The sequence below is a fragment of the Bombus impatiens genome, unplaced genomic scaffold (assembly GCF_000188095.3).
Source record: "Bombus impatiens unplaced genomic scaffold, BIMP_2.2 scf_0830, whole genome shotgun sequence".
Taxonomy (NCBI): domain Eukaryota; kingdom Metazoa; phylum Arthropoda; class Insecta; order Hymenoptera; family Apidae; genus Bombus; species Bombus impatiens.
In genome coordinates this window covers 171,951-198,550 of record NT_177249.1, presented here as the reverse complement: position 1 = coordinate 198,550, position 26,600 = coordinate 171,951, and the positions used below count along the sequence as shown (strand labels likewise).

The 26,600-nt window shown below is 39.8% G+C and overlaps 1 protein-coding gene across 10 annotated transcripts; it reads right to left on the bottom strand.

Moving 5' to 3' along the window:
- Positions 1-26,540, bottom strand: LOC100745831 (synaptosomal-associated protein 25). 10 transcript variants are annotated; one of them, XM_024370587.2, is made up of 8 exons: positions 25,001-25,221; positions 20,954-21,151; positions 20,589-20,630; positions 13,631-13,679; positions 7,498-7,546; positions 5,632-5,749; positions 4,999-5,272; positions 1-2,303 (listed from the first exon to the last, which is right to left on the bottom strand). In XM_024370587.2, the coding sequence occupies exons 2-8, from the start codon at positions 20,956-20,958 to the stop codon at positions 2,241-2,243; spliced, it is 600 nt and encodes a 199-aa protein (XP_024226355.1). In that variant the 5' UTR covers positions 20,959-21,151; positions 25,001-25,221; the 3' UTR covers positions 1-2,240. The 10 variants fall into 10 exon arrangements, with proteins under 10 accessions (XP_024226355.1, XP_003492761.1, XP_012246025.1 ...); XM_003492713.4 differs by lacking the exons at positions 7,498-7,546; positions 25,001-25,221 and adding an exon at positions 26,378-26,540; XM_012390602.3 differs by lacking the exons at positions 7,498-7,546; positions 13,631-13,679; positions 25,001-25,221 and adding exons at positions 9,789-9,837; positions 26,378-26,540.
- Between the last annotated feature and the right edge of the window lie 60 nt (positions 26,541-26,600).

The following is a 26,600-nucleotide window of genomic DNA, read 5'->3' as shown; positions in this document are numbered from 1 at the left end:
TCGTTACGACATCCACTTCGTTGCATTGGTTTATCAAATTCTTCTTCCATTTTTATCTCCACCTCTCCCTCACTCTCGTACCTTTCCCATCATTTTGCTCTTATATTTTTCTCCTCCCTTCCTCCTACTCTACACACGGGAGGAACCACTACGCTCTCTCCTCTCCCTTTTCTTCTTCGTAAACATCGACTTGCTGCCGCGCTAAACGTCCTCCTCCGCTTTTTACCTCGCCCCGTCTGTCGTGATCCCCTCCGGTTTCTCGTGTTCTCTCGGGAAGCGAGATATTTCGTTGATCGCACGATGTTCGACGTAGAGCGTATGTATCGAGAAAAAGGTAAGCGAGTAACGACCACTTTCGGGAGGAACCTAATATTATTTGCCATTTACGGGTAAGCTCCCTTGATCCATTCGATATACATTCGCGTTTTCAAACATGGTAATCTCGTACATCATACATATATGTCTCGAGGCTGCTCCTCGGCTAGCACGCTTGCTACGACCTACTACTGCTTGGAATTACCGCGCGACACGCGCGTGTGCTCTGACACACACACACACACACACACACACATACACACATACACACGCATCTCTGATGTCTATCTACGTATCGATCTACTGTACACGGATATTTTGGTCGTAACGCTAATCGTGATAACAAATTACATGGTATGTATTACCTAAAGAGGGCTCGCTGTGCGTATGTATCGTTCACATGTGCACTCCCACACGCTGTGTGATCTATACTACTCTCCCTTTTCTCTTTTGTATTGTTCGCTGTATGTGGCTGTATTCCAGATTTTTCTCTGTATACCTGAACATGGCTACATGTATGTGTATCTATATATGTGTATGTATGTATACAGGGTCGTTTGGATTTTGCGCGTGTGTGTGTGTGTAACGATGCAGAGAACTACAGCGTGTGTGCGCTCCCGTCCAACTGACATTGTCGTTTCCTGTGTATATGCTTTTATTTTCGTTAACTGTGGGTAATCTTTAACCCTTAAACAGGCGCGCGATACTTGCGATTCGTTATTTCCTTTTTTTTTTTTTTTTAACTAATGGATCTCTAGTATTTGTTGTATTCTGTATTCTTATTTTTGTATTTTCTCTGTTAATAACTCTTCTTATTTTAGAAACTTTTTAGATAAATCGTTAAAAGTGTAAACGCTATATCACGAGAGGAAGAACTTGGATAAACGTGCAATTAAGACGAAAAAATCTTTAGACTTTTGTATCCTCTTTTTCATCATTTGCTCTCTACTTTCTCCCTTTCTTATCATTTTCCTTGTAAACATCTGGCTCGTCTTTTAAAAAACTCTATCGGATCACTGAATTGACTTGACGACGTTGCGTCGACATCTTCGTTACATGTAAACATTATTCGTAAATAAACTAACTTTTTTTTTTCTCTTCTACTTTCCTCCTAAATATTTCTATGTCTTAAAGATGAAAATTTGCTCTCTTAAGGGTTAAAGATGATGTTCGTAAGTACGCCCGAGCAGATTCGCTGAAGGACCATTCGAAGATAGTTGACCGAAAGGAGGAATCAAAGATTCACAATAAAAAAAAAGGTATAGTCGCTAGAGAATGGAGCTACTTGGATGATATACTAACGACGGCAATAAAGATACAAGTAATATATTCAAATAGAATTTACTTCTAACGTTCGCCGAAAATAAAGTGCACAACAGGGTAAGATGGTACAATTTATTTCCCAGAACGCAATAACTCTTTCGATGCGTTGCACGAACAACAATAAATAGACTAACTGCGAGTAAATACGTACGAAAACCGATGAGAACGATTCTCTCTTGGGCGTTTTCTATAACGTACGCGTTCACTGTCTACAAATATACACTATAAATCGAACAGAACGAAGAACGTAAAAGATTCGAACGTAGGACGGAAAAAAGAACATATGTGATATAGAAGTTGCATTTCGTTCTTTCGATCGTCTATTTGTCAACTCGTCTGTAATAAAGTTTCACGGTGATTCGAGATATAAGAAAATCGTAATAAATAAATTGCAAGTACATGAACACGATTAACTGAGAGTAACAACTGATCGTGTGTATCTGTAGCTGATAGCCCTGGTCTTTTGTTGTAGTTGCTAGTGTTACTGTTGTTGTTGTTGTTGTTGTTGTTGTCAGTAATAGTGTAGTTGTGGTTGTGATAGTGGTGATGGTAGTATTTGTTGCTGTTGGTGGCCGACGGGGTGCAAGTGGTCGAGAGTGGCCTTACTTGAGTAGCTGATGGGCTCGCTCGTTGGCCACCTTTATCCTCGTCTCGTTCGATTCGCCCTGCGTACCAAAAAAACAAACAAACGGAAGATCGTAACTCAAACTTAAGCGTGTATCAAGATCATGTAATCGTCGACCTCGTTTAACTTCGATTATTCTGCGCTTTTTATTCTCTCGCCTCGTCGTTCGTCGTCATCGTTGACTCGTACTACTTCGTACTTGAGCCCGATCGCTGCTGCGGCCGATTTCCATTCTGATTTAAATTCTGCCCGATTGGCAGAATCGATGCAGTAATCTAGACGATGCCGCGGATTCTTTGATCGAACGCGAGAAGTGCCAGATTGAATATTCAATCGAATCGAAAGGAATACAGCAGCGATAAGAAAGAAACAAAACTCGTGCATAGTCGTCACGACAACGACGAACGCGGCGACGATACTGCGGGGTTTCATCCGACAAATAAGATTCCAAAAAGATTAGACGTTAATATAAGCGCGTGTATATAGATATATACGTATGTATATGTATAATATACTACATACGGTATAATCATATCGGTGAAACCAGAGTAAAAAAACGAGCTGGACACAACAAGAAGAGCGGTAAAAAAGATAACACGGTTACAAGGGGTGTAAGAACTAAACGACGTGTATAATAATAGGAGATTGCACACGTAATATATAAATCGATGTAACCGGAAGGCTCGATGATTTCGTTGTAGCACAAACAGGTGGATCGAGTTGGGTTGACGGGTTGGCGGTGTCCGACCGACGACGAGAAGGCAGAAGAAAGGGTCGTGGGCGTGTGAGCGTACAATATTTTGGAGCTGATATACATATTATATATATATATATGTGTGTGTATATATATACGTATATGTATATATATATATATTCATTTATTGTTTGACTATTTAGGGCTCGGAGGAGACGGGTACGTGGGCAGAGTGACGCATTTTACTTGAGTAGAGCGTGCGCACGCTGATTCGCCACGGCTATCCTCGTTTCGTTTGACTCGCCCTGCGGATTATCATAGTTTGGATTTGGTCACAGGTGGTATAAAATAAGAGAATCATCAATTGAACGTAAGGCAAGAAGAAACAGAGAAAGAAAAGACAAAAATAGAGAAAGACAGAAAAAAGGGCCAACAAAGCGTGTGAGACACGGTCAGGATCGGCCGATAGCTAATATTTGGTGCAATGTAATTTTCAATTTGTTTCTTTTATTCTTGCATTTCTTTTCTCGTCTCGTTTTATACATTACTCGTTTCTTATATACTCTAACATATGCTCTCTCTTTTTATTTTTTTTCCATTGTTTCTTTTTGGATTTATGATTTGCAATATTGCCGAACACAAAAGACAGCCCGTGAGGGTGGCAAAATGTCGAATGACGCCGGTGGTGCGATGACGAAGAAGGGGATAATTAAAGGAATGGCTAGTCGTGCGGTGCACGTGCGTACGCATGCCAACGCGAAAACGAAACGATCGTTTATCTACTATTTTAAATAACGACGCGTATCGTATTTCGTTTTAATCGGTTCCTGTAGTGCAATCTCTTTCTCTCTCTCTCTCTCTCTTCCTCCCTCTCTTTCAACAACAATCGTTTCGTCTTCGGTAAATAGAATTTCCGTGCGAATACAAAAATAATGTGTAGGATTTATAAAAGTATATATAGAAGAAGAGAGAACGTTCTATCCAGTACGTTCTCCTGAAAGGTGAGATAATCCCGACTTAGAAGTCTTCTTCTATGTTGAGGAACAATGACTCGGGGCTGAAGGATGCATGTACGAGGAAAAGGGAACAACAATGCTACCAAGTAGAGCGTATACTCGTACGACACGTTGCCCATCGTCGGCGGCCAGAAGTCTTGCAATCGGACAATATCGTCAAAGAAACCACGAATTCTTACACGAAGCCGACTTCTCATGAATCGTCCCGTCTTTATACAGAATACAATGTTGCACGCTAAAATCTTTCGCGTTATCTTTTCACCTGAAATCTACCGTGCGCCAGTTTTTCGTTCCAGTAATTCGATTTCAGCGGAAAACAAGATCTGGCACGAGCACTGTACATGTAGGACGTGTCAGAACGAAACGAAATTCCCAAGGACACGTGAAACGTCGACCCGACTTTTGGGAACGCGCCAGGAACGAAGGGAAACATGGACGGCTAGGTAGATCGAAGGGTATGTAAGAAAGCGAAAGCGACAACGAACGTGTTGTGCATCGCTCTGAGCGCGTGCATCGTGAGATAAATAATCCACGCATGCTCCGTGGAGAGAAAAATATAGCGGAGCTAATCGTACGTGTTTTCAATCATCATTTCAATCAACAACACGTTCCACTACTTCAGACCTTCCTCGTTCTAATATCGTTTAATAAATTGAACAATAATTTTATTATTAAATTATGCGACTACAAAGCACGATATTGCAGAAACATAATGACACATGCCCTTATCTTCCAACGAAGCGTTCTTTTATCGGGTTTTCTTTTCATCTTCATAATATCAAAGTTTTTTACCATTATGCGATAGAAAATTTCATATACTTGAGTCTACTTAGTTAATATGTAACCATTATAATAGTCACTTTATAAGAGAATCGTATATCGAATATGATCATGTTAAATCATGGTAGGTTAAGATATAAATAACTCGAAATGAGACGGATAGAGGGAAGTCTGAAGGTGGACGATTCGGTGATTTTTCTGAACTCAAATCTTTGAACTCGTCGACTGGCGAATCGTCTCCTCACCTTGCGATTAATCCTGTCGATTTGCCGATTCTGATTCTCCAGTTCGCTGCCCATGTCGATCGCCATGTTTCTCAAATTACCGATCATTGTGTTCACCTGACCCATATTCTCTTCCATCTCTCCTTCACGGGCATCGTTTGTAATCTTGGCGATGTAGCCGCCTTGAGGACCAAGTCCATTGCGATCGTCCATCACCCGTTGAGGCTGGTTGTTAACTACCTTGCCGTCATCGTTTCCCTTCCACGTGCCTTCATCTTCCTTGAAGCTGGCGCCTCTGTGAAAGATGAACGTTCCATTAGCAAATCTCTGTTATACATAGATAATTCAAAGGAACAAGATACATCGAATAAAGAAATATCTTTCGTATTTTGCTTCAAACATTTTTCGCTTCTTCTTAAAATTCCGAAGGTATTTCAAGATTTGCAGAGTCGACAGAAATTTTTGTTCCATAAGAATTGACTTCACAGCTTAGTTACACAGGGTAAATTTTGATCTTTAGTTTCTTTACGAAATAGAGGTAGAAACGAAGCGTTAAATATCGAGGATAGAATTTCTCGATTAGAGAGTGCGCTGTAAAGTAGAAGATAAGATTTGAAAGGGTAAGAAGCGTAAAACGATTCGGGACAGCCCTACTTGTTGCATGGGAGAACGCAGAGACCGCAGCACTTTTCCATTCCAGTGAGATTTTTCTCGGCCTCGCGCATGTCGGCGTTGATTTGGTCCATACCCTCCTCGATTCTGTCCAGTTGCTCTGTTTCATTGTACGAGAGAACATTGTTAACATCTTTCCTATCGCATCTTTAACGTAGCGTCCCGAAAGAGAGCAGACAGCCGACGTAAAAATAAAAATCGCGTTAGTCGCTGTACCTCTACATCTCGCTTGTAAATAACCAAACAGAAATTCGTTTGCTAAAAATTGGATACTCGAGAAATGAAAAATAAGGAAAGGGGACACGCTGTCCTATTCTCTTTCGAGGATCGGAATACTTCCTCAAAAATTGAAGTGAATCGTCATTTTTTAAACGATCAGGAAATAGAGCACTATTTGTTCAATTCTTTCTCAGATAACGTTAAATTATCCTTAAACGAATTAAAGGTTAAATTAGTTCCAAAATATTTAACGCACTATTCCCTTATATTAAATGACGATTGGTGGTTTCATAATACTCTACGAGGATTCATCGAGAGACTCCACTATATTAAGATTTAGCGTAACTATAGAATTCGAACTACAATACAATGCAAAGTTCTACGCCCAAACAAAGAAAAAAAATACATTACAAAAATATTTGCGATGATAATTGGCAGATTTATTTGTTAAAAATGTAGTAAACGAATCTTTCTCTCGACGAAGGATCCTCGGAAAAGAAAAAAAACGAGTGCAACGAAAGTGCAACAGCTAAGCAAAGAGTCTCCCTACTAAGGGTAACCTAAGATCCTAAGATCGGGTGAGTAATTCTGTATGTACTGGGGTGTACGGTGGATTCTAAGGGTACTGGGTACGAATTGAACCAAATATATTCACGAAGAGTAACGCGCTGATGCAAATGTGCCGGTCAACAAATACAATAGTAGATTTAATAGGCTTTGACTTACACCGTGCCGGAAGTACCGGAGGGATGCGTTTAAAACGTGGAGCGCGTATTCTTTTTCTTTTTTTACTTTTAATATTTGTTTTCTTTTACTTGGGTTTGTTTGTTCGTCTACTTGTTTTGTTTCTGTATTTCTCTGTTTTTGTTCGTTCGCCTTCGTGAGATTACGTTCACGGAAGGAAGCGAAGATAAGAATAGGAGGAAGCAGGCGGAGAGAACGATAGGACGCAGAGAGAAAGAGAAAGATAGAGTGGCAGAGGAAGTACTAGAAATAAGAGAAATATATAGGATAAGGCGATGGAAGAGAGCAGAGCGATGATCGAAAGAAACAAGAGCGAGGAAGATCGAGGAGAGAGAATCGTGAATGCAACTGGAAGGAAATATTATGGTCATAGGCGATAGATAATCAAGGTATCAAACAAGATGCAATATTCAGGACAATAGAAACGTAAGAACAAGGGGAGAAAAGTAATTGATGATTGTTCGAACGTAAACGATCTGAACGTTGAAGGAATGTGAAGAGATGTCGAAAGAACGAATCTGTTGTCTTTTGGTGCATTTTGGTTAGTATCAGCCGTTCGATCGAAATTTAATTCCGACGTACACAGGGTTGCATTAGTGTCTGGACGATTATTACACGCAATTAGTGTCGTATATGCATATATATATATATATATATATAATATCTATATATAATAACTATATACATATAATGACTATATATAAATATTATATACATCGGCGGGTGGAGAACGTATGGAGAACATATAATAGAATACATATAGAATATATATGGTCGTCGATCGTTGGCTTTTGTGTCAGTCGAGACCAGATAAATATATATCTTTTTTGTAAGAGACGGTTTACGTAAGTTTAATGTTTGTATGTCTAGATTGAAATGGCTTACCGCCTTGCTCGTCCAGCATTACGAGGGTTTTCATCCCGACCTCGTGGCTCTAAACAGGCAACCGACCAATCAGCGGCTTGTTAAACGTGAGGTACAGGAAGCACCGTCGAAACGCTCCCTCGCTTCGCTCCACGAGAAAACATTTTTCTAGCTGTGTCTCCTTCGTCCCGTGACTGAACCACGGGCCAAACAGAGACGCGACAGTTGACCCTTAAACTTCTTTACTTCGGACGCTAATCAACGAGGAATCGGACTCACCCTGTGTCCACAAAACCCTCTTTACCTAGAGGGACGCTCTAGAGAAAAAAGGACGGGCAAACTACGGGTTAACAAACTGATCGAACTAAACTAACTCAAAGCTCTTCGCACTACTTTCCGTCTTTCCATTCTATCTGACTACGTAACACTGTAACATAAATTGACAACCACCATCTGTGTCCATCTTTTCCTTTGTGTTTTCCTTTCCTTCGCTGTCTGTTCCTTTCTTTTTCATTCTTTTCGTTCTCATTGGATTTCGATCTCTTGGTAGAGCCGAGAAAGTCAGATTCATCGTGGATAGCAATTACACTTTTTCGTCCATCATATCTTGATGATATATCGGAGGAGCGAGAGGGCGCGTACGACGATATTTTATCCTGATTATTAATTCTATTGCGGGTCAGGCTGCTGGAGGACTAGGATCTTTTTGCACTCGTAATAGCGAGTAGAATCGATGTGAAGTTGGATTTACCAACTGCGAAACGGCGACACGGAACATAATGTTGGATGAATAGAGAGAGCCAGAAGGAGAGAGAAAGAGAGAGAGAGAGAGAGAGAGAGACGCGTGGTGAAGCGTCTTGAAAAATAATTGGCTCCACCGCGGAATGGGAAACTTGTCGAGCGTCTAACGCGGAACAGACATCGTCCTCCTCTGATCGCTCCTCTGCTTCGTGTACTACAATGCACGGAGCGAAACAGCCAAAGTATTCTCGAGAACTGGAAAACGCTCGCTGAAAAATGAGATAACGAACCAAAGAATGAATTTTTCATCGATTCGATCGACGAAGCGAAGAAGCTAAGAGGGCCGACGATTCTTAAATATGATCGTCGATCGAACGGTTGGTAAATCCAACGTTTCCCGGGGATCGAAGAATTCTAGATTGGATTTTTGGGGAATTTATTAAATTGCACGTCGATCTGTGAAATTTCCAAGAGCAAAGATTAGCCAGTTAAAAATTATTAATAGCATTATCTAACGGCGAAACGTGGTTACACGCTCTACTATATATTTCTGTTATTATGGAGTGAGTGGCTTAAAGTCTCGTCGAGGAGCTGGATAATCGAGTCTACGATAGAGTAACAGTGAGGGGATGAACGAGGATGAGGGAGAACAAAATGGATTTAATCGATGAACCGAATCGAATTAAGGGCGAGTGGCGCGGTGGCGATGATGCGAGAAGTCGAATGTTAAATAGGAGCAGACAAAGGCGTAGAAGCAGATTAAAGGAAGAAAAAGACACGCTTCGTTTCCAGTGTAGGCACTCAGAGTACCGTGGCGCTGTAAGATACAGAATTAGAAGATTGTTTTAGCTAAAGGACAGAGAAAGAGATCAGAACCAGAGAATAAAACGCGCGTTCAGTTCCCGAACAGACAGGCGGAAATACACTTCTTTAGTCGTTATATGTAGTCGTTGTGTTAATCTGTCGATATCCGGTTCAGTCTTCGGACGATTTTCAAAAAGCTACTTCACTTCCAGCGATTCTTTTTCTTTTAGTAGATCAGAAATCGAAACCACGTAATTTTTAACGAAACTCGAGTGTTGTTCCCTTATCGAAGAACACGGGCACGTTTGCCAGGGAAATTAAAATAACCTGTGAACCGACAGGACTCATAGTCGCGAATTTTTGACATTAAAAAACGAACACCGCCGAATGGTACGCGTAAATACGTGTCAAAGTGTGTCCTATTTTAACGATCTAATCCCGTCAACCGTGGAGAGTGTACGAAAAGATCTGTCTTTTCTTTTTACTTTCTTCTGTTCTCTTTGAAGCAAACAAAAATAAAAAAAAAAAGAGAAAGAAATTATCTAACCATTCGAAATCGAATAAAGTAAAAAAAAACTTTGTTCGTCCGTATTCTATAACTTTTTTGTTCCTTTTTTCAATGTTCCGTTTCCTTTCATTTCTCGTCACTTTGCTCTCGCCTTTCTTTTCTTTTTTTAATATTCTCGACTCATTTTTCAAGAAGATAATTTACTTTTCTTAAAATTCTTTTTTCTGTTGTTTTGTTTATTGCTGAGGGAACTGCTTACCGCCTTGATGGTCTAACATCGTCAGAGTGTTCGCTGCGACCTCCTCGCTCTACGACAGGGTCGAAGGGCCCACACGTTAACGGAAATGAAAGATCGTTCAGTGATGCGCGAGAACAACTGCGAAATTAAGTCAGAGACAAACAAGCAAACCGCCGGGCACGTCTTGCCACATGGATCACATTTATATTCTCCTTTTTCTTCTATGAAATACCAAACGATGATCTCAACTCGAAGCCGCGCCTCATTTCTCGTATCTATTTTCTTCTGGCTCGTGAAATTCGATGGAATTCCACGAAACCCGAGTCGTGTGACAAAACGTGCCAGGTTGTAATAAAATAAAAATTTCATATTTATCTACGAAAGAAAATGGTTATGTCCAAGATGTACGTCCACGAAAATGACTGTGAAAAGAAACGTTTCCCTCGATTTCTGATATCGGTTCAGATAATCTCTCATGGACGGACACCTTGAACGCGATGGTAAATTAGAACATAACATATGAGAATACAATAATAACGACGAAAAGATAAAGGAGTGGTGGCGCGTATAAAAGAACGATGAGAATGATAATAATGAGATCGTAGCTAATCAGAGCGAAACAACTGGGAGCGAGTTATACTAGCGCTAGAAAATTTACATGAATTTCGTCAAACTTCCACACGACGACGACGACGTCGACGTCGACGCGTCTGCTTGCACCATGCGCATCGCACTGCTAAGTATATATACGTAAGGTGATTTTCGCAAGGGACACCGATATATAATACTGATATTTGGCAGCTTCGAAGATGAGAACGTAGCGGAGACCTACGTATATAAGAAAATCAGAATTCTACGTGGGTATAAATATACCGAGCTGACGAAGCACAACTATGATACAACAGGAAAGAACGGGCGGTGAGAAAATGTTTCGAGTCTCGCCGCTTTCTTACTTCTTTTTTTCCCCTTCGTCGTTGCATCTCTGTCTCGATCAGTAAAAAGCATTACACGAATCGCGCGCTACTTTTATCCGACCTTGAATCGATAACTATAATCGCACAATCGCTAGTATTATATGCACGATACATAATAGTAACAAAGCGATAGTAATTATAATAATAATAATAATAATAATGATGATGATGGTAATAATAATAATGATATTAATGATAATAATAAAAATAATAATAATAATAATAATAATAATAATAATAATAATAATCATAATAATAGTATGTACACGACGGCGTCCGTAAACTCGCAGATAAAAAGCGGAGGACAATATAACACCTGCTTGGTAAGACGACGGTCGACAAAAAGTACCTACATTTGATGCAGAAGGGTATAAATCAAGGTAAAAAGAAATCAAAAACAGAGTTAGAATATACGTACGTGTATACATATATGTATGTACATACAGACATGTGTACGTGTAAAGTACATATATACATATATATATATACACAGAAGGTGAGAAGAAGAAGATAGACAGGGAGCTTCATTAAGTACTTGTTTTGGGTTTTGTACACTAAAGAATATGAGGTACATAGGTTTTATATACATACACATACGTGATATATGTATATAACATTATCTATAGATTCGATACGTATATTCATATATATGAATAGATATATAAACAATATGTACGTATTACACGTTGACTGATAAAGCGACACAGCTAGAAGCTTCGTGTTTGGCTACGAAGTAAAAAAAGATACACAATCCAAGAAAGAACGTGTGTATTTGTGAGAAGTAAGGAAGAGAAAGAGAGAGAGAGAGAGAGAAAGAGAGAGAGACAGAGAGAGAGAAACTGACAAAATACATACGTATGCGTCTAGTCGAGATGCATACATATATACACGAGATACACGTCTACGGTTCGAGTACTTTATCGCTGTGTATAGAAAAAGAGAGGAGGCTGTCGAGAAATAGGGAAATAAAGATATATATATATAGATATATAAAGAGAAAATGAGAGAAATGGACACACGAAGAAAGGGTTATTAGTAAGTAGAAAGACCGTAGAAGGGCGAAAAGGAGAAAAATATCGTAGACACACAAAGGGACGAAGAAACAAAACAGGGCGTTATAAACGAGTCAACTTGATCCCGCGCATGATGCTCTGTACAGATTTGATTCGATAACAGCGTTCTCGGATATCGAATATTCGTGTACTGACAGCAGCAGCAGCAATAGCAGCACCAGCAATTAAGTGTTTGTGATAGTCAGTGTCTTTGTCGCATAAGTAAGTAATTAGTGAGCAGTGTCGTATTCTAGTTATCTGTACAAAAATTTAGGGAAATCGATTGCCTTTTAACAGAGTTACTTTATTCTAAGCATTCTTAAATGCTACTTTAAATGTAATCTTAATGCAATCTTTTGAACAACATTCGAATAATATTGTTTCCCAATACTTTTGCACTTGACCAATTGTAAAGAACAAAACAGTATTAGTAGTGTTGATGGTGTAATACTAGTAATCGTAGTAACGGTAATAACATAGTAGTAGTACTAAGTAGTAGTATTAATAGTAGTAGTATTTTGTATAGTACAGCTGTACAGTGGTAGTTGGCTGTCGCTTTTCATCGTCAACCGCGAATTCGCACTGTCTCGTTCGATACTTCCGCTATATGTATATTCTAACCCGCATTTAAAAAGCAAATCTACCGCTACTTTCTCGTTGCAAAATACTTCACCGAGCAGGGAGTTGCGTGTATAATTCTAGAAGTTTTCATGACAGTGTATATACGACGTAGTAGTAGGTGGAGAAAAAAAGAGAAATAAGAGAGAGAGAGAGAGAGAACGGAAAAAGAAAAATATAGAAAGAGAACGTCCGTTGGTCGAACGCGAGAAACTTTAATCGGGTCGATTAGCCAAGAACAGGTCAATTCGCGGAAGAATTTCAAGAGACAAACCAAGGGGAGATATATCTGGTTCGTCGTAGCAAAAGCGTGCGAGGTGGAGCACGATCGATCGGAAATGCGATCGAGGGTGTTTCTTCGCGCTTCACGGTACACAGAATACTCTATTAAAAGGATGCCTTCCTACGACCCGTATAACGAATAAACAGACCGGTTGAAAAATAGAAAGGGCAAAAAACTGAGAAGGAAAGATGGATAGTATACATCACGAGCAGATCGATCGATCGGCTTGGTAATTCGCTTTCGGTCTCTTCGGCCGTAACCAGCCGGCGAACCGTGACACGTAAAGTCGACACTTAAACCCGTATCGACCATAGCTAACGAGGATAGATACCTTCGACGATGCGTATCGATCGGCGACGCGAAACGCAAAATCATAAAATACCTTTCGACTTATTATCGGAGAAAGGTGAAAATGAAAAAGAGAACGGATAGAGACGCGTAGAGACGTGTTAACGAATCTCTCTCTGCGAAAAAAAAGGTCAGGAGGTCACGAGTGTTCTCGAGATAAGCGACCGTGGCGAAGTACCTATCGATTTTTAGAGCCAGAGTTGAAAGAGTACGGGGAAACGGAATCGTCGAGAACAATGTTGGACGATAAAATGGAAAAAGGAATAGAGACGAAACATAGAAAAGAGAAGAGGAAAATATATAGATAAGGAACGCGGCCGATTGGACGGCAGAAGACAAGATGGTGGAAAGGGTGTCCTCGAGGGATCCACGCGATATTCGGTATTCCCCCCGTGATCTTCCGTGCGAGCAGTGAGATTTTCACCACAGGAACGATCGAAGGACACCGGAAGGAGAGAGGAAAGGTACAATTTTGTGCTGAGGTCAGGTGTGCCACGAGACACAGTTCAATTGTTATGTAATCTGTGAGAAAAAGCCGAGGTTCCTTCATGTTGTTTTACTTATATGGCTAAAAAGCGATTCACTCACCTCCCTGGTCATCGAGTGCGACCAGAGTACGGATGCCAGCCTCCTTGCTCTACGACAGACAGAGGCAGCACAACACAGACAACCACCACCAGTGTTAGAGAGTTGTTTTTTTTCTTTTTTTTTTTTTAGTAAGTATATAGTATAGTAATATTAGTAGTATATTAGTAGTATAATAGTATTACGGTAGGTAGAAAACGGAGAGTCGGAACTGTAACGGAAGTCGATGGATAGAAGTGGGCAAAACAAGTTAAGGTATATTTTGACAAAACTGTGCTGGATATATATCGTGACCGGATCGGGCTAAGTATCCGCGACATCAACGAAAAAGACGAGAAAAATCGATTAGTTTTAATAGTATCTCGTTCGTTTTTTTCTTTTTTTTTTCATGTTTATCAGTTTCGTTCTCGATGGGTCTAGATCCGACGCTTTTTTCAATATCTGCGGATTTGTTAAAGCCTTTGACGCGCTCACGACGTAGACGATTGTAATAATATATATATACACACGTGTTTATATATTTACATATATATATATATTATCCTGCCTGTGATGCAAAGACAGGTGGGCAGACAGGTGGACACGTAACGAAACGTTTACGGACTAACACGTTACTGGCATTATTATTTTATGGTTCGAATGAGTATATTTCTCGATCTCTAGATTAGGCTTGTCGCTTGTTGTTGCTGTTGTTGTTCTTGATGTTGTTATCGATCATGACGATGTTGTTGTTGTTGTAGTTGTTGTTGTTCCTGTTGCTCTGTAACTGTCGTCGCCGTTGTTGTAGGTTTATTTATTTACTTTACTTTTTTTCTATTATTATTATTATTTGTCAGATCTTCCTTCTGGCTAATCGAGATTTCATTACAAGCGTGAAGGCTCGCACTGATTTTGATTCTTTTCTCTGTATTGTTATTATTATTAAGTTACTTTCGTTTAATGTTTTTTTGTACGTACTCATTTTGTTCTGTTTCAGTAGCGCGTGACGGGTTAAAAAGAACCGCTCTTTTTTTCGTTGGGAGGAATCTCGTTCTCTTCCGTCGCCGGTCATTCCACCGTTCTTCCTCCGTTCACCGAATGGAAGGAAGAAAAGGAAATCCACGCGAAGAAGAGAGGTCGAGCAAGAAAAAAAGAGAAACAGATAGAAAAAAAAGAGAAAAAAAACAGAGTCAGAGAAATAGAGAAGATACTACTCGAAGAGTCTAGGAGACTGAATATACACGAATGAAAAGGAAATTCACAATACATATATATATATATATAGTGTATGTAAAGAAAGTACCGCAGAATACAGAACGATACATAATATATAGCATTTTTTCTTTTTTTTCTATGGAGAGGTAAAGTAAATCGAAAATGCGCAATACAAAAACGAAAGGTCTCGGTCACATTTTGAGTCGCGAGAATGTTGGTCATTTCTCAAAGATAAGCGTCGAATATCACCGGAAGAATGTAAAAAGATACCAAATTTGTCGATTCTCTGGGAAACCGTTTCTCTCGTGTTCCAGATACGAGAACTCTCGGGACTCAAACGGACGAAAGACACTTAAATAAATACAAAGTAGAACACACGCACACAGAGAAATGGAAAGGAACGGAAGGGAGAGCATGAAGAGAGCGGCGAATGACCAGATGAGCAAAGAAAAGGAGCCGTGCTTTTCGACTGGGTAAACCCAACGAAGGAGGAAACGTTGCCGTGATCGTCGTTTTCAACAAACGATGCTTATCTTCTTCCTTTGCAGTTCGAAGCAAGCCTCCCAGCAACAGAGCTGGAGATCGACATTAATCCCGACGCGTTCGTTCTTATGCTCTCTCGTTTCAGCCAAACGAACGAGCTCTGATTCAAACGAATCGCGAAAGGTACAGAAAGTAGACTTCCAAAGAGAAAAAAAAAGACAAAAAATATTAAACTGGAGACTGCAAGGGAATCGTGCTATATAATTATCATCCACATTAATGTTCGACAGTAGCCGGCGGAACTAATTAAGGATGAGCTTCTCCAGAACGCTTTTATTTAGTCGGTCACGAGAACGGAAACAAAAGAAGTTCTTTGCTCCTTTCCTCGTTCAGCTTGAAAGAGAAGCGTGCGCATTCATCCACGTAGGAAATGTGCATGAAGTTTCAGAAAAAGAGAGAAAAAAAATCAAAACGAGATAGAGCGAGCCGTTGAATTTCAAGTTTTGGTTTTCGAGTATTTACCGGATATTCAATTTATCCTCGCTACGTTTCTGCTCGTGAGTATCACTGAAAAATACCGTCGCGTCGTTACGCTCTTTTACTCGGGTAAATACTCTTTGGTCGAATATCGGGTGCATATATAAAGAAAGAGTTAAGAACGAGAAGTGGAAGAGTTTTTGATCGGTCGTATGGTGGTGGCGGTGGTGGTGGCGGTGGTGGTGGTGGTGGTGGTGGTGGTGGTGGTAGTGGTGGTGGTAGTGGCAGACAGAGAGTTGATAAGGGTTAATTTCGTACGAAGAGGCAGCGGCGCCACGGCGCTCCGAATAGGTGAAGAGAGAAGAGGAACTGCGGTCCAACGTCTGTGTCCGGTTGTGATTCTTGCGCCTGCCCCGAGTGATGTTCACCCCCGCCGACACCGTTTCAAACCACCTCCGGCTCGTCCTCGACCGACGTCCTGTTGTGGTCGCGCAAGCGCATTTTACGCTGCTTCCGTTTAGTCCGCATCAACGGCTCGACCACGTCGTAACGTCCGATCCACGCTGGGATCGTCATGAGCGAACAACTGGGGAAGTAGTCCTTGGCCGAGGTTCAATTGGATTTCAGTGATTCGAGTGCCTTCGAATCCCGCTGGTCCGTCAGCCAGCCGTAACGAGAAGTTTTGCCTCGGGACTTCTCTACCAGAAGATCGTTATAATTATGGCCGTTGGTTCGGTTCAATTGGTCCCTGTATCGAAATCTCCTGACATCGAGTCCGCAACTTCGATCTATACCGCGAGAGTTGCTTGAGAACGATGGGAACTATCTTTGGTTAGCATATTTCAGCCGTATCGAATATTGTGTGTTCAAGAGAAATTAGGCTTCTCCATTCGTTTTATTATTTAATCTCATATATTACATATATATTTTTATTGCAAGACATTGAACAAAGAGTAATTTGAGAAATTACATCAGAAAAGGCGCACTTTGTAATTTTCCCTTGCAATCGAATTTGCAATATCTTTCCTCGTATTTCGAGGGATCGAGTTTCATCCTTAAGCGATAGCGCGACGAGACCGCGGCTGAAAGCATACCAAATAAAAGAACGAAAGAAACGAGGAGATTAAGGGGATGGCATGGAGACTCGCATGGCATCGATGACTCTGTACGAACAGCAAAGTAGCTTTCCCCCTGAGACCGAACGAGATCGATCGGGCAGATAGAAAATTTCGATTGTCAACGGGCTACCTCTCTGTTCGCGTACGAATCTCTCGTATGCGAGCTGTGTTTCTGTGAGTGGTGAGTGAATTGTGATTGTGCGCAACAGAGATCAACGGAGTATCGATATAGAATGATACCGGGCCAGAAAAGTGACAGCACGATGCATTGAAAAAGAAGAGAGATAGAGAGAAAATGAAGAGTGTTCTCGCGGAGGACAGGCAAACACACACAGGCAGCCATACAGCCAAGGCAGATAGGCAGCAAAGTTCGCGAAGATGATAACAGCCATCGGTTTTTGCGAAAATAAGACTATTTATCAGACGATCGATGTTCTCTCTCACAGGGGAAATTGTAACAAGCTATCCTGTATGACAACCTACATTCACGCAACCAATGTCACTGGAGGACATCGCGTCCTCGATTTAACTTTGCTTCGGGAACTCTGCAAGCGAATAGGCAACAAACTTCTCCAGAACTTAGAAAAGTATACCGGCGACATTAGAAAAATCGATCGTATGAAAGTTAAACTACTTTTGTTGGAATTAATCGATCGAGAAATAATCAGTATTAATAACTAACGTGTGCCTTGTAAAAATATAATATAATATAAATTTCCGGTATGCATCTCGTTTGAGGAAGTTTGCGATGGCAAGCAGGCGGGCGATCGAGCAAGCGAGTGTAGTTGTTGAATTTTAAGCAAGCAAACACACACGTGGGCACACACCGCACACGTGAAAACACATACATACACAGCCAGCAACACGGACAATATTGATAAATGCCCGGTTCAGCCAGCAACACGGATTACATTGGTAGCAGCGACAGAAGTTGCCGATTATGCGCGCTCTTTTCTCGATTCGCAGACCAAAAATCGAGAAACGATCCTTCTTTCTTTCGTCGAGATCAGAGCTGTTGTTTTACTGTCGTTTACCTGTCTCGGCCAGCCTCTAATAGACAATCGCTTGACAAACTATGAGAAGAGAGAATCATAGACGTTCCCTAGAGGCTTTCACGCTTCAGTCGAGGCGAGCCCTTTTGTTTTCGACTCGACGATCGATTCTTTCTTCTTCCTAATACATTGCTGGACGAATTGATTCCTTAAAGGGTTCGTTCATTAAAGATTTGTCAAATACCTCGAAATTTCCTCGTTTAAATAACTTGGAAACACGTTTATAGAAAAAGTGTAAAAGAATTCCTTATATACGATCGTCGACTCGATATTTTCTTGAATGTGATTCACAATGGGAAAGAAAACGTTGCATGTTTGCATACAAGTTGCATCGAGACAAAGATAAAGAATAACAGAAAAGAGGAAGGGGGAGACGGAAGCAACTGAAAGAGGATTGTGCACGTACATACAAGAGGATCGTTATATTCTTCCGATATCTTCGTGTTCCGAAAGTTGAACACATCCTTCTCGACCGTTTCAACGATATTAATTAAAAATCGATGCGAAGAAACTCTTTTATCCTCGTCTTGATTTCATTGAAAACAGGCAAGAAATGGACAAGACAGATCGAGAAGAATTCGAAACAAAAAAGAAAGAAAGAACAGGGAGAGGTTGTAGGAAGAATAGAAAAGAGCGAAAGAGATACAAGAATAGGAGATCGCACAAAAAAGCCCTATTACCCTCTGTCTTAATCGCTACGACTGTAATCATCGAGAATGTTCCACGCAACGTATAGAAAGATTGAACCACGTCATCTTTACGTATACGTTACGACACGTATACGGTACGATAAAATTATTAAATAATACCGCGCAATCATCGATGTTCCTTCATTCTTTCTAAATCTTTTATCGTATCAAAAACGTTCTCTGTTTTCCATAGCGTCCTTTCCAGAAGACCCAGTGCGTGCGTTGGAATTCACCGTTGCTGAAAAAAGATATGCTCCACCACTGGTAGCATTAAGAGACCTTTTCTCAACTTCTTTTTTTTTTGTCTAACTTTTTTCTACTTGTCCTAATTGTCTTTGCACATTCGAAGCCTCTCGAAGCTCGAATATCTCGATCAAATTGACTGACATTGACAGCAATTTCATATACGTATATATATAAAAAAAAATATATATATATATTTATAGGTACGGGTGGCTTTCTTTTAATGGCATCCCGCGTATAAAGTATGTACGTACACTAAATAGTTGTTGACGTCTCCAGTGCTCGAAATGCGACACGTGCTAATTAGTGCAGCCACAAATAAGTAGCAAAAGAAATTGGAATGGAGCGACGCAACAACCTTTTAACCTCATCGCATCTTGATCTCTTCACCTATGGATTTTAATATTCCACATGGTGTAAAGGAACATTTTAAAACACGATTCAGAGATATGTTGTCTTTGAAGGAATCGTTTTCCTGAATAAAATGAAGATCACACGAATAAGAGATAATTTACATCCGGGTTATTAGGTGTCGATTACGTTCGCTCCTTCGACAATAAATGACAAGTTAAACGGGAAAAGAATGAAGACATCGGATGTACACAGTAATAGTTCCGCACACACTTATAGAGACGTAACATACATATATCGAGAATAGATATCCAAGATACGAGCATAGACAACGAATAATTATGCATGGGAAGAAAAATGCGGAGCTGAAGAACGTAGACAGAACACACGAAAACACGCGCACGAACGCACACGTTTCATTTTACTTTCGATAGATTTTTTATCAGCTCGATATCTTCCTCATTCCGTGACTGATGGACAAGAGATATTTCGCGTGCGATGTATCAAGGTTAACACGAAGCGAATTTATAATGACATGACATTGTTATCGCGTGCATTCGTGCTGCGGATTACCGTCTCGGACCGCGTCGATGCGTCGTCTTACAATTCTTCCGAGTACATTCACGGCGATCCCAATGGGAACGGACATATAAATTGCTTGGCAGCCGTGCGATAACTTTCTTTTTTCTCCACTTCTTTCTTTAAGAGGAAAATGTCTCTTTTTGCTTTCGTAACGAAAAAATCCACGTTACAAAGCCACGCTATCCCGGATATGGCTATTATTTACTTCCGCTGACTACATACTGTTCAAAATTTATAGAAGTATTATAGGAACGAAGAATGCTTTTGGCGCCAGAGCTGGGTCAAATACTATTTCAAGATTCTTTAACGCTACATAAAATTTATCTGTCTTCGCTATATGTAGAAAGATCTTTGTTACGTTCGTTCGAATGCAACTTGCACTTGTTTCTCTCTCGTATACACAAAAGTATAATACAACTTCAGTGTTTTTATTCGGGCTAGCCGAAATAGCGTTTGGCCCACCTCTCTCCAGCGCGTTTTCATCCTTTTTTTTTTTATTCCTTTTTGTCTGACTTTGTCCCTTCAACTGCACACCGTCAAGTTCACCCGGGGATTGACCATGACGCCCATCTTTGCCGCGATATAACACGCAACGATTTTACCAGCGACAATTAGACTTCTATAATTTCTATGATACAAAATCTGGGAGTAAAAACTCCGGGAATAAATCGCTATAGTAACGAGGATCGAGGATTAGTACCGAGGATGATCGAGGATGAAGGTTAATGCGTAAATAGAAGAGAATAGTTTCATAGGGATGAGACGAACTCACCTCCTCGCATAATGCCAGCATACGCCTCGTACTTTCCAAGGACTGAAACAGAACGCGTCACGTGGATTAAGCAATGCGTATAAATTACAAATACAAAGTATAAATTACAATGTGAGTTCCAACGCAAACAAACAAATTAATGAGTAAATAAGTATTTGGAGCAACGGTCAATGCACGTGTTAAACGAAGAATTAATAAAAAAAAAATTGCATCATTGTCAAACGGTAGATGAATCTTCTCTAATGTGGAACATTGCGAAATCTCATTGATACGTAATACCACGGATTTCCTAAATGAATCAATTGAAAGAATCAATCATTATGAAAGACGTCGAAAGAATATCAAGTATCAAGGAGTACACCTACCTCATCTGTAGTTTGATCGGCCTTTAATTGTAATTCCTGCAATTCGGTGCGAGGTGGGCCACCCTCCACCGTACCCTGTGTTGGTGCCGGAGCAGGCATCTTGTCTGGTGCCTGACGATTTAACTATCTTCTACGATCGCACTTCCTCTTGGCTCGCTGTGTAGCCCGCGCAGCTCCTTGTTTATGGGCTGGAACGTTCTGCAACGTTGAAAAGTAAACGACAGATTAAACGACCATTCTTAAAATGCTTCTCTACATTCTAACTAAAAAAACCTCGAACACGGCTCCATGAATATAATCGAGTTACCCGGTGGCTTAATTAAATCCAGGTAATTGCGAAATATCAGTAACGAAATTAAGGTCTGTTTTCTATCGAACGATTGTCAATTGCTTTAGTTTACGTCACGTGTACATGCTGGACCGAGAAACACAAATACCCAGCAGATGTACACATGCATTTTTAAGAGAGAATGAGAGAACAGAATAAACGAGAGTTACGTACTTTCGAAAAGAAGAACCACAAGATATGCTAACGAACAGTCGATAAAGACGATACAAGACGAGCAAGGTCAAAGATCAACAAAGTTTTGCAATTCTCTCGCAGGCGTAACACTGGAATGAGTCGATTCAGCGTGTGGAGAATCTGCGATTGTGAAATTTTACGCAGATATTTGGCAAAAGCAGCCAACCAGTCAATAGTCGTGAATGCATGTATACGCGTTTACGTGGTGGAATTACGTGTGTGCCGGTGCTCCTATGAAAATCAATACCCAACGACCGACCGACCGACCGACCGACCGACCCACCGACCGAATCGCGCGCAGACGCACACGACCGCGCCTTCTCCACGCCGTACTTCGTGCTTCCTGTCTCCAACCCTCCTATAACCAACCCCTTTTGCAAACTCTTCTCCGCGCGCACCTACCACCTGGACGACCACCCACCAGTTCTTCAATCCAAAGCACCACCACGAGAACCGATCAGCTGAGCTCTACGATGTATGTATGTGGGTTGCTCTGAGAAACATCGAAAGCATGTTTTCAAACATCGATGCATCCACCTTAACGAGCTTCCATAAATAAGCGTCTTTTTTATACCCTACGATATTTCGACAGCCTTCCAAACGATCTCCCTGCTGTCGTAAATAACGCTTTCAACGGTTAGGGGAAAGTTTCGTCATGTGCATCGAAGCTTTGTCAAAGGTTACGGTAACTAAGTGCGTCAGTATAACTTTCTTTAAAGTTCTTTGTTAAATTTCTATCTGAAAGAAGTGAATATTGAATCAGAATATTAGGTTTCCGGGCTGAAGGTTCTTGAACAATTGATGCAAAGGTATTATTCGAAAATAAATCTTCCTCGTCTATTTTGAGCCGATCCATTCAGGGAAGATTCCTATTGAGAGGAAGACTCGCGTAGAATTCAAAGCACGCGGAACACCTTGTTAATGCATTAAGACAGCGCGAGAGCCTAGTAATTGGCACTTGTAAATTTAATTACCGACAAATGAGTTGTAACAGAGACATGAATACCAGCTAAGACAGAGAAGAGAATATGAAAAGGTATTAACGATGTAATACATATTCCTATGTAATCTCTGGGAAATTAGTTCACACGTATAATAAACCGTGCGTGATAAAATTACGGCGACCTCCGTGGTCGGTGATTTCGTACGTATGTAGGAGAAATTATGGCGTGATCAATTGACTGAAGCTGTCCTTGCCCTCGAGACGAAGTTGGCTCGTTTCCAGGGCGAAAGGTATCGCGTCGCTTCTCCTGGTCACGGTACACCTCGCCAAGATCACGGACGACTAGTCAGACCTGGAGGACGCTGCTTGTATACCCTCTCAAATCGCAAACAAACAGATATTGGTGTTCGATAAAACAAAAATGAAGAGCATTCGAAGGAAATCGTGTTCAGAAATCAATACCGACCACCGAGGAAATGTTCTCGAGCTACGTAGGTACATTCAGAAACCGTACCAATACCAACGACACCCTTGGACGTCATTTCAGAACAGATTCTTTCATGCATGACAAGATATGAATCCCAAACGGAATCTTTGATTAAAACGTTAGGCTAACGTAAACGTAAAAGCTATCGAATTGATCGGTATATTCTCATTCGCATTCTTCAGATAAGCATTGCTTAACTTATTGACAGCATAACTTATTGACGAATAGCTTTAGGTGGTTTCAAATCATCGGATAAAGGTTTAAAATAGAAAATTACGAGACAATAGACAATAGCATTGCCTCGTGGTTGCGATTCGTTGCAACTTATGTCGTAACTCCAGATTTGCCTTCAAAGCGTACCAAGAGAACGAGCTTCATATTCTTAAGAGATATTTGGTCGTGAAAGTCATACTCAGAATAATGATGATCTCTAGTGATCACGTGGAAGGATGGACACACATGTAGATGCGCTTTGTAGGAAATGTCGATCGCGCAGCGCAACGTGCCGGATGCCGGTAAGATAATGCGGCCATGTCATGACGCGTACTTCAATCTGCACGCCTGCAGGTATATACATACATATATAATACAGGTTGCTTGCGTATTGCACGAATGTCTTGACACGCACCTTCCTGTTTAGAGTGGTTCGAGGTCTAACGTTCTTCGAACGCGAAACGTAGTCAATGTGTGATGAAAACGTTCCCTAGGTCGACAGGAAGTATCGAGGAAGTCATATCGAATGGATGATGCTGGTGAGAAAACAATAGATGAATTAATTCCGAGAGTGACGAATCAGAATGCTTCGTCGGAAAAGAATATGAATTTTTACGTAGATATACAAAATACAATGGCTCGATATAAATGCACTTGAAGCTTGAATGTTAAAGTTCGAGCTACTCGGATGGATGTTTTAATTTTTACCTACCATTACAGGTAATATTAATATATAAATTCCAATATACGGGGCGTTATTCACATTATGAAACTTTAATGAAAAATCAAGAGGTTCTGAATAAAAAATAATCGCGATGGCGATTAGGTAGATAAGGAAATAGATATTTCAGTGCATTTCCGCATCTGATTACTCAAATATGCATCATTATAATTACATAGTCCCATCTTACGTCAAAGAATAAATATAAAATACAAGTATTCTGACGTCATACATACTCCCTCGTTCTTCTCGCACACACGCGCACGAAGTGACGTGTAAGTATCTGTGTGCGTGCGCGCGCCAGCGCCCTCTTATCATACACACACAAACTCAGATGTTTTTCATCAATGACGCTCAGCTGTTAACGCCGGTAGAAAAAGTGTCAAGAGCTTACTTGGTCGAAAATGCTTGTCGTTTTTCGATGAATTCGAATTTCTACAGTCAAATCAAAGAATAGAAAATATTAATTTATAAAGTTTTACGTACGCATTAAGTAGACCGCGCATACGTATGACATTAAGAAATCAATAAATAAAATAGCCGGTTAGAGACTATAATGTTAATGCGACGTTATCCCTCTTTCTCGAAATAAATATAAATATTACAATGAAATGTATGTTAAATTTTCTCTTGAACAAATTCGCTTTTACGTCATGAAGTGCATTCCTCGAAGGATGAAATGCAACACAAGCACGGAAACCTCCTCTGCAACGCACGCTTTAAATGTTAAACTTATCTTGTTTCTTGAAAGCAATAAATCCACGATAAAATCTAATTAACCTGTAATATTAAGTAAATCTTTAATGACGTCTGCCTGGTTTCCGATTTTCTCCCTGCACAAGGAATTCAAAGCTATTTGAAATACTTTCATCTATATGATAAATATGAATCGTGGTGAGCAGTGGTTTAAAGCCATCATTTCCATTGATGACTGTCGTCTCTCTACGTTGGTGTGTCACGAAAAGAAAATTTCTAGGTCAAATACATTACTTATAGAATTCGAATGCCATACGAATAATATAAATTTGTGAAAAAAATACAAGATAATAATCATTAAGGTTAATTGAAATGACAGAATGCCCTACTGTATCAATGCGTGGTAACGTAAGATACAAAGGAAAAAAATATACAGTATCACCGGTCTAGCTATTATTACTAACCGTACTCGTCAATAAAGTTGTCTTCGATGGGTGTTTCCGCCGGTAGTGAACTCTATAATTGGCTTGTTTGAAGAAGAATCGGGAATACAAAATTTCCTGATGATCACTGACACTTTTTTCTATAAAAGTGTAAAAAAACCGGTAGAATCCTGAGAAAAATTCACGAAGCTACGTTCTCTCCGACTGAAAGATTAGTACTCACAATCAGCTACTGAGCAACGAGCAGTCGCAGAGTTTCAGAACAGCGCTTGCCTTGTAGTGGGGGTAAAATGTCGTCGACAAAGAAAACCACCAATAGGAAAACCGGATTATAAAGCTGCAAACTCCAGGCGCGGGAATACTTATTTTATATTGAAATATATAATTTTTCATAACAGATTTTACATAATATACTATTTGTTTCTTCTAATGACTAATTATAGCTCTTAACGAATGTTAATTCAAATCAATTACATGATGATTGCGATGTAAATACGATACTCATATGGTTTGAGAACCACTGATTCATTATGCCGACTTTCAAATATGATATCGCGATAGTATTAAGGAAACAACTTTCGAGTTACAATGTATATCGAAAATATATATAATGAATCATGTGTCTTATACATAATTCAGTATATGGATTGATGAAAGAAATATAGAAACACATAATGTTATGAAAACAATATATAAAAATGTATATATATGTATGTATATACTACAAGCAAATGTGCTAATGAAAAAAAGTTAATTCATCGAAATAAGTTGAAATTCTATTTATAATATGTCTAAATCTATTCTCATTTCATTATTATAATAATTTTCAAATATCTCTCAATAAGTTTTTAGTAATTCTATAGTAGGAATGTATCATCATCTCATCATCATCAAAATTATCCATTATAATTGAGGTTAAACATTGGTCAGTATCTTAAAAAATGCAAATTGTTAAATGATCTTTTTTTTTTAAGGCAAAGATGTATATCTGCAACTATGTTTTTCATTTTATTTATTTTATCTAATATAATGTTGTCTGAAAAAATTGAAAAATAAGTAATTAATTGACAGAAATAATGTGCAAAAATGCAAAAGATATGAGTGGAGATCCAAATATGTAACTATGTGCTACAATTGAATGCATATGTATTACTGTATTACAAAATAAGATATCAAAGTAGAAAGAAAAAATTTTTGGAGTAAGAAAACCAAAAGTCGTTATAAAATTCCAAATTCAATAAAGCTAGTAACACAAGTTACGTATTTTAACGTGAGTTAAACGATAGCTAGAGTAAAGTAGAAAATCGATATAACTTCACTGCAATGTAGTACTTTGTTAGTTTCTACCTATATAACTTTCGTCTAAAGTGTATTGAAATAAGTAGTATATTTGCTCACCAATGATAATCAAGGACTTATCATATGCCACGAATGAACTATCCTGTAATTCTGTTAACGTCTTGTCTTTTCGAGAACACTGCTGCAATCACTGGTGATCACATCGATACAGTGAAACAGCTGCTGCTTTTTTGACAACCGGAACTTGAAAATGGTTAACATCAGTTTTTAAAATGGCGCGAAAACTTGAACATAGAAATATATAACCAATTTTCAAATAATA

Coding starts and splice junctions, on each gene's coding strand:
- LOC100745831 (XM_003492713.4), bottom strand. CDS start 21,052: ATGCCTGCTCCGGCACCAACACAGGGTACGGTGGAGGGTGGCCCACCT. Junction 13,680..20,588: donor TGCTGGCATTATGCGAGGAG/GTGAGTTCGTCT, acceptor TGTCTGTCGTAG/AGCAAGGAGGCTGGCATCCG. Junction 5,273..5,631: donor TGCGTTCTCCCATGCAACAA/GTAGGGCTGTCC, acceptor CATCTTTCACAG/AGGCGCCAGCTTCAAGGAAG.